The sequence below is a fragment of the Pan paniscus genome, chromosome 12, assembly GCF_029289425.2.
Source record: "Pan paniscus chromosome 12, NHGRI_mPanPan1-v2.0_pri, whole genome shotgun sequence".
Lineage (NCBI taxonomy): Eukaryota > Metazoa > Chordata > Mammalia > Primates > Hominidae > Pan > Pan paniscus.
The window spans coordinates 22,407,280-22,421,325 of NC_073261.2; the positions used below are offsets into that span (position 1 = coordinate 22,407,280).

Genomic DNA, 14,046 nt, shown 5'->3' on the forward strand with positions numbered 1-14,046 from the left:
TTTATATTACTTCACTTTCACTAACTTAGATGTCTAGAAGCCGACATTTCAATATCTGGGTTTTACTCATTAGCTCTTAAATGGAGAAAAAAATGTTGTCTAGGTGGGTTTTGGTGGTTATGTTTGGTTGGGATAAATACACAATGTTGTTTAAGAGCTGTTTGTGCCAGAGACTATTTGTAGAAGCCTGCAAGAGTTCTGCACCCGGCCTCACCTGGGATTCTGGGGATGTTCCCACAGCCCTGAGGTAGATGGACATGATTCCTTCTCTGTGGTGCCTTTAGAACCTCCCTCTACACTTCCCCCAGCTCTTTTCCATAGTTTCTGTGAAGATGAGCTCCCGTAAGTGAGTGTGAAGATGTCTTAGGGGTGGGGCAGGTGTGTGAGTGTGTGTTCTGGCTTATGATGCAGGCTGTGTTTTGGCGGAGGTGAACAGGTTACCCATATCTGAGGACAGAAGACAGCATAGTCTAATCTCTTGGTGCCCAGCTTGGGAAATAAACACCTGAAGCAAGCTGGTAGTTTGAGAGAGGAGTGAGAGCTGATCCAGACTGGGAGGGAATCATAGTATTTATGATGAGATCCAAAAGTTTGAGTGCTGTGCGCCAGCTGTCAGCATTTTATATGAGGTCACTTACTTAATCGTCCAACAATCCTATGAAGTAGGTACCGTTATTCTCATTTCACAGATGAGGCAGTTGAGGCTGGAATAGCCAAGTGTCCATTCCAGCTGCTGTAACAAACTACCATACACTAGGTAATTAATAGATAATAGAAATGTATTGCTTACCGTTCATGGAGGCTGGGAAGTCCAAGATTAAGGCATGGTAGGCTCAGTGTTTGGTGAGGGCCCATCCCTCAGGGGTGGTGCCTTGCAGCTGCCTCCTCACATAGTGGATGGAAGCAACAAATAAGCTCTCTGGGGCCTCTTTAATAAGGGCGCTAATGCCATTCATAAGGGCTCCACCCTCATGACCTAATCACCTCCCCATCTCCCAACACTACCACTCTGGGGATTAAGTTCCAACATATGAATTTTAGGGGGACACAGACATTCTGACCATAGCACCAAGTAATTTGCTCAAGTGATGGGAAGAAAACAGGAAGGACTGATGTGTCTACGGACAAGCCTCCTCCTCAACCCTGGGGTATCCTCCCTCCTGGGGGTTTTGTTGAGCTAAGGAAGGGGGCTGGAGTCTCACTTGTGTGTAGCTGTCATTGCCCCCATGGATGGGGGCAGACATGAAATTGTAGAATTCCAAATTTTCTATTTGAAAGGCACCAGAGAAGTTCTCTGATTCCTTCCCTTCCCTGATGCGTGAACCTTTCTTGAATATTTCTGAGAGGTCTTCCCCGCTTTGCTGGAATGCCTCCAAGTATTAGGAACTTAAGCTCTCATGAAGCAGCACTGTTCCATGTTCAGACAACTTGAGATGAGGAAGTGATAGTGATAGGAGCCTTTCACTTCAAGCTCTCTGAACATGCAGCAGTGCTGACGCAAGCCCAGCCAGCTGCCCTGCAGCTCCCGTCATTCTCTGCAGTCCTCTTTCCAGCTCTCTGATCCCCTGCCCTGCTCCCGATCACAGGGACTGTGCCTTTGAGTTTGCTTCTGGCTGCCTGAGAAGTCAGAAAGGCCACCTTGCCTGATCTTCTCCCTGTGACTTTGTGGAGTGTGAAGCCACAGTTCTCTGCAGAAGATGAAGTAGGAGGCCACGGGCTAGTGTGTGGGAAAGTCTCACTTCCAGTGGGAGCCAGGGACCGGTCCACACATCCACTAAATAGCTCCACTCACCATCTGAAAGCCTTTCGAGATCCGAGGCACACCTTTACTCTCCACATGAATACATTTACTCCGGAGCTGGGGCTGATGCGCCTGCCTTATTGGGAAGAACACAAAGGAATCCAAGGCCTGGCGTCTGCCTCGGTGTTCCTGGCAGGATCCTGTGACTGTGGTTGTGTTCATTGACTAAAGTGCATATTCAAGTAGCTGTAGAAACTCAGGGAAGATCAGTGAGGATCATTTCTGCCTTTTTCAGAAATCCTTTTTGTTTTTTTTTTTAAATGGGGTCTCATTATATTGCCCAGGCTGGCCTCCAGCTCCTGGGGTCAAGCCATCCTCCTGCCTCACAGAAATCCTTTTGTTATGTTGCCCGTGGGTGAATGCATGCATTTGTCTTCTGCCTTCAAGCGTGTCTCCCAGGAGCAATGTGAGGAGGCTCCAGGTGACTCTGTGTGGGGACTGAGCAGGATGGCACGTGATCACAAGCACATACATATGTGTGTATGGGTGTGTGTGTGTGTATGTGTCTGTGGTTTTCTTCTTGGGTCTTCTGCTGTCTGATGGGGGAGGTCTGTGGGGAAATGGTTTCTTTCCATTTTTTGATAGCGTGGAATGATTTTCTTTAATGAAAATGATAACTAGGGAATCCACGTATCATTTTTGCAGCCTCTGTTTCTGCTTCTTCCTTGTTCCTCTAAAATTAGTTTTCCTCTTTCTCTTCCGGCAGATCAGCCAGTAGACATGATGAGCATCAAAGCCTTTACGCTTGTCTCTGCTGTGGAGCGGGAGCTGCTGATGGGCGACAAGGAGCGCGTCAACATAGAGTGCGTGGAGTGCTGCGGCAGGGACCTCTACGTGGGCACCAACGACTGCTTCGTCTACCACTTCCTGTTGGAGGAGAGGCCAGTGCCTGCTGGGCCAGCCACGTTCACTGCCACCAAACAGCTGCAGAGACACTTGGGCTTCAAGAAGCCCGTGAACGAGCTGCGCGCGGCCTCAGCACTCAACAGGCTGCTGGTGCTGTGTGACAACTCCATCAGCCTGGTCAACATGCTGAACCTCGAGCCAGTGCCTTCGGGGGCCCGCATCAAGGGGGCAGCCACGTTTGCACTGAACGAGAACCCTGTGAGTGGGGACCCCTTCTGTGTAGAAGTTTGCATCATCTCTGTCAAACGCAGAACCATCCAGATGTTTCTGGTGTACGAGGACCGGGTGCAGATCGTCAAGGAGGTGTCGACTGCCGAGCAGCCCCTCGCTGTGGCTGTGGACGGCCACTTCCTGTGTCTGGCTCTGACCACTCAGTACATCATCCACAATTACAGCACAGGCGTCTCCCAGGACCTGTTTCCCTACTGCAGTGAGGAGAGGCCGCCGATCGTCAAGAGGATAGGGAGACAGGAGTTCCTGCTGGCGGGCCCCGGAGGGCTGGGTGAGGAGGATGCATTTGTGCGCCTGATCTTTTTGGGTGGCCTCGGTGACTGCGTGTTGAAACTGGAGAGTGAGATTGGCGCTGTGCAGAATAAATCCTCAGTGACATTGGGCGTGTGTGGCAAGACAGAGGTAGCAGTGCTTGACCAGTGCTTGATGAAATCCAGTTCGATTGTTCTGTGAACATGGGGTTGGAGTCATAAAACCAGTTTCTTTCACATTGAAGTGGAGCTTGAAGACAGCTCTGGTGGTGTTACCGGGAAGTGGGGATATTCTCAGCCCTTAGTCATCTTGGGAGAAAGATTTTGGCCAAGAGACAATTCAGAGATAGCAGAGAGCTTTCTGAAGGGAAATAGAGAACAGAGAGTTTATATGGAGAGAGACAGTACGTTCTGAAAGATGAGGCAGAGTGGGATGCTGAGAGAGTGAGCCAGCAGCCCTGAGAGTTCTGCATCGGGTTTTTATGATGCTGGATTTTTTCTTGAAGTTCCCACCTCTGTCTTAAGTTTCTGCCTTTTTCCTTTATCTAGTTTTCCCGCTTCTGCCTTAAGTCCCCACCTTTTCCTCCCACCTAATTTCTACTCTAAGCTTGTGGGACCCTCTCTTACTAGTAGTTGGTGCACATGTACAGCCGGTGTTGGATGTGAATCCCACCTAATGGCTGCATTGCTCATTACCTCCACCCCAGGAAGGTTGTACAGCGGTTAGGTCCGTACTTACTGCACCTGCATGTCTCTTTGGAATTTCTCCTTTACCCTCTTTCCCTCCTCTCTGCTCATATCTAGCATGCATGTTTTGTTTGTTTGTTTTGTTTTGAGACAGAGTCTCGCTTTATTGCCCAGGCTGGAGTGCAGTGGCACAGTATCGGCTCACTGCAACCTCTACCTTCCAGGTTCAAGCGATTCTCCCTGCCTCAACCTTCCAAATAGCTGAGATTTCAGGCATGCACCACCACGCCTGGCTAATTTTTGTATTTTTGGTAGAGATGGGGTTTCACCATGTTGGCCAGGTTGGTCTTGAACTCCTGACCTCAAGGGATCCACCCACCTCGGCCTCCCAAAGTTCTGGGATTACAAGCATCAGCCACCATGCCTGGCCAGCATGCATCTTTTTGATGGTCTCTGGGATGTGGGATTTTCCAGACCTCCCTTTTCTCAGGGGCTCTTCCCTCCCATTCATGTCTAGCTAGCTATCTACCCACTCTTAATAGTGGGAAAATTCTTTTAAGTAAATAACTACAAAAATAACTCTGGGCTGGGCGCAGTGGCTCACGCCTATAATCCCAGCACTTTGGGAGGCCAAAGCAGGCGGATCACCTGGGGTGGGGAGTTCGAGACCATCCTGACCAACATGGAGAAACCCTGTCTCTACTAAAAATACAAAATTAGCCGGGCATGGTGGTGCATGCCTGTAATCCCAGCTACTCAGGAAGCTGAGGCAGGAGAATTGCTTGAACCCAGGAGGCAGCAGTTGCGGTGAGCTGAGATCACGCCATTGCACTCCAGCCTGGGCAGCAAGAGGGAAACTCTGTCTCAAAAAAAAAAAAAAAAAAACCAGAAAACTCTGTAAGGGTTCCTGGTAAGATTTTCCCACAAGAGTGGGTTGTCATTTGATTGTTTTTGCTCCTCATTCTAAAAAGTTGTTGAGGCTGGGCTAGGTGGCTCACGCCTGTAATCCCAGCACTTTGGGGGGCCGAAGCAGGCAGATCACCTGAGGTCAGTAGTTCGAGACCAGCCTGGCCAAAAGGTGAAACCCTATCTCTACTAAAAATACAAAAATTAGCCTGGTGTGGTGGTGGGCACCTGTAATCCCAGCTACTCAGGAGGCTGGGGCAGGAGAATCGCTTGAACCTGGGGGGCGGAGGTTACAGTGAGCTGAGATCGTGCCACTGCACTCCAGCCTGGGTGACAGAGTGAGACTCTGTCTAAAAAAATAAATAAAATTAATTAATTAATAAAAATAAAAAGGATTTGAGGTAGCTCACTAAGTATTTTCAGTGTCATGTCCATAACATTTTCTCTTTTATGTCCTGTCATTTCATCCTACCAAAAAGTTTTTTGTAGCTAGCTCCTCAAAAGGGGCTTTAGCAGTGCTCTTATGGACTTAACTAATTCTCCGGACAGCCTTATCAAAATGAAGAATCAGTGCTTTAACCTTAGTGATGTCTCCTGGTATTTTCTTCCAGCCAGGGGTGGCTCATATTAGAGTTAGTGTATATGTTTATGGTACAGGGATGCTGGTGAGAGCGCATTCCTTTTAACACTGGTATTTTTTATCCTTGGCGAGTTTTTGTATAGACACCTCATTTCAAATTGCTGAGTGCAAACACATTTTCTTGTGATAACGAATTCCTGTCATGAACTATTTCATGTATATCTCTTGTTTTTCACTTTTTTAAAAAATAGACTTTATTTTTTTAGAGCAGTTTTAGGTTCACAGCAAAACTGAGGGGAAAGTACAGAGAGTTCCTGTAGACCTCCTGCCCTCCCGTTATCCACACGACAGTGGTACAGGGGGCACATCATTAGCACCCGAAGCCCATAGTTTATATTAGGGGCCATGCTCGACAAATGTGTTATGTGTAATGACATGAATCCACCATTGTAGTGTCATTCACAATCCTTTCACCACCTTAAAAGTCCTTTGTGCTCCACCTGTTCATCCCTCCCTTCCCCTAAGCCCCAGCAACCGCTGATCTTTTTGCTGTTTCCATGGGTTTTTTTCTTTCTTTTCCAGAGTGTGATCTAGTTGGGACCATACAGTATGTAGCCTTTTCAGATTGGCTTCTTTCGCTTAGTCTTAGGGTTTTCTCTTTTCCCACCCCCAGAACGGAGTCTCGCTCTGTCGCCCAGGCTGGAGTGCAGTGGTGCCATCTCTGCTCACTGCAACCTCCGCCTCCTGGGTTCAAGCGATTCTCCTGCCTTAACCTCCCGAGTAGCTGGGACTATAGGCACGTGCCACCATGCTCAGCTAATTTTTGTGTTTTTAGTAGAGATGGGGTTTCACCATGTTGGCCAGGCTGGTCTTGAACTCCTGACCTCAGGTGATCCACCTGCCTCGGCCTCCCAAAGTGCTGGGATTACAGGCGTGAGCCACCGTGCCCAGCCAGTAATATGCATTTAAGTTTCCTCCATGTCTTTTTATGGCTTCACACTATAGATTCTTACTTTTTGAAGAAAACATTCTTTAGCCCAGCCACATTCTTTTCGGAAAATTGAGGATTTCTGTACTGTGAAATTTTTTATTGTAGAAAACATATGTAAACTTATATAATAAAGAGAATAGCATAATGAACCTGGTAGAGACATCACCTAGCATCAGGCACTCTCAGTTTATACACATCATGCCCTCTGTTTATTTTGAGGCAAATCCCAGACATCATAGCATTTCATCTGTAAACATTTTAGTACATATTTCTAAGTTACAGATACCTAAGAAAACCACAATTCCTAAAAAACCTGACAGTAATTCCTAAATATCAAATATATGTAGATGTGTCATATTTCCCCTATTAGCATACACCATAATCGATGTAAATATATATATAATATACACTTATGTTTAAGTATTTGTATGTTTATTTTTCAGTTTGTTTGAATCAGTTTCATACAAGGCCCATACATTGCAATTGATTGATCTGTTACTTTGTTTTAATCTTCAGTTTTCTGCTTCATCTCTTTTTTGCTTTTCTTTAATTTTTTTTGCTGAAGAAATTGGATGGTTTCATGTATGGTGTCCCACAATCTGGATTTTAATGATTTCATTCCCATAGTATTGTTTAACATGCCTCTCTGACCTCTGTGTTTTCTTCAAATAGTAATTAGGAGATTCAGGGTTTTTAAAAATTTGCTTGTTTTGTGGGGAGGCAAGACCACTTCCTAGTGGTGGAGTACCTCTGTCAGGGTTACATAATGCCTTCATCGCTCTGTAATGTTAACAGCTGTTGACAGTTACTGCCCAGATCAATTCAGTTATTCAGTTTTCAATATGGGGACCTCTTCTGTCTTACAGAAATGGCTTTCTGAAAAGTATCATTATAAACTCGTGGACGCGAATGTATGTGATGTGCTTGGTTTCATCCATGCCTGGTGGGAGTTTATTCAGGTGGACTTGTCAGTCCTTTTTCATGCCACTAGAAATCTAATTGCTTCCTTGACTTTCAGGATATTCCTAGCTCACCTCGTACATTTCTTGCCCTGGGTCTGGTTTCAGCCATTTCTCCAAAAAGCCCTGATGTTTACAGACCACAGTCTGGGAGCCAGAGGTGCTTACTGCTCATTGTTTCTAGGCCCTTCTTTCAGTACACAGTGCTGGGAAGTATGTCTTTTTTATTTTATTTTATTCTTTTAGAAACGAGGTCTTGCTATGTTGCTGAGGCTGGCCTTGAACTCCTGGGCTCAAGCAAGCCTCTCGCCTCAGCTTCCCAGGTAGCTGGGACTATAGGCATGCACTACTGCACCTGGGTAAGTATATGTTTGTAAAGATAATTTCATTGTGAAATCATGTTGATAGAACCAATCCATCATTGTACCTGTATCTCCTTTCAACCACACCAAAGATCTGACTTCTCTACCACCTCAACATAATTACTCCTTTGATTTATCCCACAGTACATACAACAGAGTAACAGGACCAACACTACTGCTCCCACAGTATAATTATTGGAAACTTTGATGGTTTGTGGTTCTTTCTGTCCTTAGGGTATTAGAAATACAGTCAAATTACTGTGTTTTAAAGTCACTTGGAGTAGTTCTCCTCTGTGTGGTTATGCCATCAACTAGATTTATAGTTAGATTTGTTTGTTTCATTTTACTTTTGATTTTTAGAAATTGCTTTGGTGTGTTTTTTATTATATAAATGTTTACAAAGTTCCAAGACAGATGGATACAGCAAGATATCATCAAGGAGGTCTAAGCTTACAGCCAGTTTTTTACCAAGTCTCCCGCTCCCATAGGTAACCTTTATTTTTAGGGTTTATTCTTTCATTTTAAAATACAACATAAATATGTAAATATTTGTATCTCCTCCTTGGCTAAATGGTAGAGTACTTTTCCTCACCTTGCTTTTTTTTACTTAATATACTAAAGTGATCACTTCAGAGTGTAGAGGTATTCCTCCTTCATTTTTATAGCTGCGCACTATTCTGCTTTGTGGAGGTACCATAATGCATTCCATCTATTGATGGACATTTGGGGTCTTTTTTAGTCTTTAGCTATTCCTAGGGACTTATATTTGTGTGTATGTGTGTGTGTTTTCAGTGTATCTGTTGGAAAGCTTTCTAGAGATGAGATAGCAGAATCAAAGTATAAATGTGAGGTATTGCGATAGTCTCCCTTGATAAAGGTTGCACCATTTTATTTCTCCCCAGCAACCTATGAAAGTACCTGTTTCCCTCCAGCTTTGCCAACAGAGGATGTTGTCCAAACTTGTGTGTTTTTGCCAGTCTAGTATATGAGAAATGGTTTTTCAGTGTAGTTTTAATTTCCATTTCTCTTGTTTATGTGCATGGTTGAACATTTTTCACATTTAAAAGCCATTTACATTTCTTCTGATGGGAATTATCTCTTCTTATCTCTAGGCCTTTTTTTTTTTTTTTTTTTTTTTAGTATTCTTTATATATTTGAGATACCAACTTCTCTGTTATATAAGTTTCAGGTACTTGTTTCCATATTTTACTGTGAAAAAGCTTTTTTAAAAATTTCGATATGCTCTCACCAGGTGTGGTGGCATGTGCTTGTGGTCCCAGCTACAGGAAGCTGAGGCAGGAGGACCGCTTGAGCCCAGGAGTTGGAGGCTGTGTTGCTCTGTAATTGTGCCTGTGACTGGGCACTACACTCCAGCCCATGCAACACACCAAGACCCCATCTCAGAAAGAAAAAGAAAATTCTGTATAATCAAATGTATCAGTATTTTCAGGTATTGCTTCTTGAGTTTGAGTCATAATTAGGAAGAGTTCTCTGTCTTCCAGGTTAAAGACAAATTCACCTGTGTTTCCTTCTAGTACTTGTGTGGTTTTTTTTCTTTTTTTTGAGAGAGTCTAGCTCTGTTGCCCAAGCTGGACTGCAGTGGCACAATCTCGGCTCACTGCAACCTCCACCTCCTGGGTTCAAATGATTCTGCTGCCTTACCCTCCCTAGTAGCTGGGATTACAGGTGGGTGCCATCATTCCTGGCTAATTTTTTGTATTTTTTGTAGAGACAGGGTTTCAGCATGTTGGCCAGGCTGGTCTCAAACTCCTGACCTCAAGTGATCCACCCGCCTCAGCCTCTCAAAGTGCTGGGCTTACAGGCCTGAGCCATTGCACCTGACCAGTTTCATTTCTTATAGTGAAGAGTGTAAGGAATACATTCAATTTTATCTTTTTAAATTATTTATTTATTTATTTGTTTTTGAGACAGGGTATTTCTCTGTCACCAAGGCCAGAGTGCAGTGGCACAATCTCAGTTCACTGCAACCTCCGCCTCCCCAGTTCAAGTGATCCTCCTGCCTCATTCCCCTTAGTAGCTGGGGAATAGTACCCGCCACCAAGGCTGGCTAATTTTTGTATTTTTTGTAGCAACTGGGTTTCGACACATGGCCCAGGCTGGTCTTGAACTCCTGGACTGGAGTGATCTGCCTGCCTTGGCCTCCCAAAGTGTTGAGGTTACAGGTGTGAGCCACTGCGGCCAACCTCAATTTTATCTTTTTTATATAGCTGTCCAGTTATCCTAACCAACTGATTAAAGAGTCTATCTTTTCCTCACTGATGATGGCCTTTAATGTACACTAAATTTCCTAATGTATTGGGTCTGTCTCTGGACTTTCTGTTTTATTCTGTCAGTTCATTTGCCTATTCATGTGCCAATACCTAACTGTTTTAGTTATAAAGATTTGATAGGCTGGTTCTCTGGTTGTTACTGACTCCTCATCCTTTGCCCTTTATTTATTTATTTTGAGGTGGGGTCTCACTATGTTGCCCAGGCTGGTTTTGAACTTCTAGGCTCAAGCAATCTTCCTGTGTCAGCCTCCCAAGTAGCTGGGATTATAGACACGCACCACTGCCCCAGGCCCTTGCCCTTTTTATTTTAAAAACAATCATCAGGGCCTCTGTGCTGCATAGTTCTCTGGTTGGGCGACGTTCAGCCTTAAGCAGGTAAATGCAGTGACCCTGTTTGACCTCCAGGGTGAGGCTGGGCGATGTTATTGGTGTCCATGTGACCATGAGAGCTGTGCTGTCTAGAGCATGTTACTTGAGCAGAAATTCAGCAGAATCCTCAGGATTACGCCCTATTTGAAAGTCACTTTGTCCTCACGTGAGGACACATGCTTTGTCAATCTTCATGTGGCTTATATGGAAATGTATTTTTAACCTCATTTTTATTTTATTTTACTTACTTATTTTTAGACAGGTTCTCACTCTGTCGCCCAGGCTGGAGTACAGTGGCATGATCACGGCTCACTGCAGCCTTGACTTTCAGGGCTCAAGTGATCTTTCCACCTTAGCCTCCCGAGTAGCTGGGACTACAGATGTGCACCACCACACCTGGCTAATTTTTATATTTTTTGTAAGGGTGAGGTTTTGCCATGTTGCCCAGGCTAGTCTTGAACTCCTGAGCTCAAGCACCATCTGCCCACCTCTGTCTCCCAACATGTTGGGATTACAGGTGTGAGCCACCACGTCCGGCCTATTTTATTTTTTATTTTGCTAAGTTTGTGGTAATATTATTACAACTTCATTTTTAATTGGAAGTAAATATCAGATATACATTCTGGGTAAGGTAGTTCTCTTCACAGAAATAAATTCCTGTAGGGCTCTTCACACATACAGCATATTATGTTGTTTTTCCTTCCTTGAAATATAAGACTGTACAGGAAAATTGCTGGTGGGCAGGGGTCGGTCTGCATCCAGACATAGCTACAGGAAAATGACACCATGCTTATTTGGAAGCCCACCTAACTCTTTCTTCTTACTTCTAGGCATGTTTGCCACAGTCGCAGGGATATCCCAGCGCGCCCCCGTGCATTGGTCGGAGAATGTGATTGGGGCGGCTGTGTCCTTTCCATACGTCATAGCGCTCGATGACGAATTCATCACAGTCCACAGCATGTTGGATCAGCAACAGAAGCAGACGCTGCCCTTTAAGGAGGGCCACATCCTACAGGACTTTGAAGGTACTCATTCACATAGAAGTCTTAGTGAAATTTACTTAACTCTTTTATGATATTTCTTCGGTAAATATCATTTAGGAACTGGGCCTTGCGCTAAGCATAAAAGATACACAGATGACTCCAATACAGTCTCTGTGCTTCAGGGGCTGCACAGTTAGTGGGGAGACAGACATTTAAACAAATAGCTATGGCAGTATAAAAGCTTGATCACGATGGAATAAGGCCCATTGTGAGAGCAGAGGAGAAAGTATTTCCTAGAGATATCAGGGAGGGCTTCCTGAAGGAGGTGCTGTTTTAGCCAAACCTTTAAGGATGCATAGGAGTCAGCCAAGCAGATGTTGTGTGTAAGAACCTTCTGGTAGAGAGAAAGGTGTATGCGAATCTGTTCAAGAGGGTACTACGGGCTTCAGGCCACACAAGCAGTTCACTGTGACTGTAGTGCATGGTGTGTGTGAAGGGGCAGCGTGAGCTGAGGCTGCAGCAGACCAGGGTAGTCAGGGTGGCGGAGGCAGGAGGGACTTCATTTCGTGTGTACGGTGAGCCACTTGAAGGATTTACTCTACTTTTCCTCAGTTTTATTTTGAACACTTTGAAGCAGACCGAAAAGTGGTAAGAGAGACAAAGTAAACCACCAGAAACCTTTCACCTAGATTCAACGCTTGTTAACATTTTGCTGAGCCATTTGAAAGTACGAGGAAGATATCATGATATTTAATCCCAAAATTCTTCCACACATATCTCCCAAGAATAAGGGCATTTTCCTACAAAACCACAATGCCATTTTCACACCTGAAAAAAATTCACATTAATTTACAATACCATCTCATGTCCTGCCAATATTCAGATTTCCCCAGTTGACCTAAGAATGGCTTTTATCATATTTTCTTCCAACCAGGAACGAATCTAGATTTATGCATTGCATTTGCCACTTAAGGATTTTCGTTCACCAAACATTACCCTTGCTGTGCCAAGTGCTGTCTTATAGATGCTTATAGGAGATAAGAAGACTCACAGTTCCTGCCATTAAGTGGGTTAATTCCAGTGCGGCTCTGGCGCATGCGCTGGGGTCGCACACAGAGCAGTATTGTGGTGCGGCGCCTGTTGAGTGGTAGAGGCGGGCTCAGGGTGTGGTGGACACACAGAGAAGGATGATGTAACAGGCCCAGGGTGAGAACACAGGGAGGCTTCCTGGGAAAAGTGACTCCAGGCAGAGCAGGGACAGAATGTCATTTGAGAATGAGAAAAACTGCCTTAGTTGTGATACAGAAGACAGAAAGAGTTAGATTGTTTCCTATAAACAGGTGGTGCTTAGCTGAAAGTTTCTGCAGAAGGGAGCCAGTTTTAATCTGGAAGCTTAGTAGTAGGAGCTAGTCTTGGACTGCGGTTCTGACTCGTCCACAGACTACCTGTGGAGGGGCTCACAGGTAAAATGAGGATGGCAGTGTTGGCCATGGGCCAGGTTAACTTGCAGGATTGTGGGGAGATGAATACATTAGTGGCAAGACTTTGGAGGTATTTTTGGTTGGCAGATGAGCATGAAATATTATCTCATGCTTCAAAATATCACATTAAAATTTTAATTTTATATAAACTAACTTGGAGGGAAAAGAATGTTTTAAAAATGTTGTGTATTCTTATTGATAATGTTCCCTGATTGAACTCTGCATCTTCATTGGACTATGTATTATGCGTTTACTACACTGATTTTACATTTACCAGCATTTCTCAGTAAAAAAAAAAAAAAAAGGCAAAAAAAGAAAGCAAGATATTATTCTTTGGAAATGTCATAGTAAGAGTTTGCCCTTTTCTGACAGTTGACAGTGTAGGAAAAAGAAAAGCATTATAATTTATAATTTTTGTAGGAATCCCTTTGAGAAAACTATGGTGAAGTTGTTGAACAAATCAGGTAATGATCCAGTTTGGGGAAAGCAGTGTGTTTTTTTGCAGGCAGTGTGTTTTTTCTCTTTCCAACAATGCTGAATTTCTTCACAGGAAGAGTGATCGTTGCCACAAGTAAAGGAGTTTACATCTTGGTTCCATTACCTTTGGAAAAACAAATACAAGATCTTCTAGCAAGCCGCAGAGTAGAAGAGGCTTTGGTTTTAGCAAAAGGAGCCCGGAGGAACATTCCAAAGGAAAAATTTCAGGTTTGTAATTAACTGGTCACAGAAATATGCCTCTAAGTCACCAGTTAGAGGACATTCAGATTTAACTAACGTGCATCGGCCCTTCCTGTGTACCGGGCTGTACACACTGCTTTTATATCTGTTATTTAATTTTCTCAACAAATACATATTGTATAGATAAGGAAACAGGCTTTAGGGCGGTCAAACAGCTTGTGACTAAGAAGGCACTGCCAAGAGTGGAGAAGTCAGGCTTCTAACTTGTGACTTAATTCTGCTACTTTAGATATAGGCTTGTATTTCTAATTAACTTTCCTCTTCCGTGGACCTTCAGAGAAGGATCAATAACATAGTTCTTATAAAGCAAAAGAGTGAGGTCAGGTTAATTTGTCTCTGAATTTAGAATTTGTATTTGTCAGGAAGGGGCTGAATTAAAGTTTAGATTTCTATCATCTATAGGAAAAGCTTTACTAAACATATTGATAACCATTTTGCTAACTAAATTGATATTGTAAGAACCCCATCTAGTTGATTTCCTTAGGAGAACTTTTTTTTTTTTTTTTTTTT

At 43.9% G+C, this 14,046-nt stretch overlaps 1 protein-coding gene across 3 annotated transcripts in view; it reads left to right on the forward strand.

Annotated features, from left to right (window-relative positions):
* The window catches only part of TGFBRAP1 (transforming growth factor beta receptor associated protein 1), a 77,717-nt gene that overhangs the window by 18,927 nt on the left and 44,744 nt on the right, over positions 1-14,046 (forward strand). For 2 of the 3 annotated variants that reach the window (XM_034953624.3, XM_034953625.2), the window contains exons 2-4: positions 2,508-3,209; positions 11,165-11,359; positions 13,349-13,503. In XM_034953624.3, the coding sequence (XP_034809515.1) occupies positions 2,522-3,209; positions 11,165-11,359; positions 13,349-13,503 (1,038 nt within the window). In that variant the 5' untranslated portion in view covers positions 2,508-2,521. The remainder of the gene's footprint in view (positions 1-2,507; positions 3,210-11,164; positions 11,360-13,348; positions 13,504-14,046) is intronic. The other variant, XM_055107500.2, reaches the window with a different exon arrangement.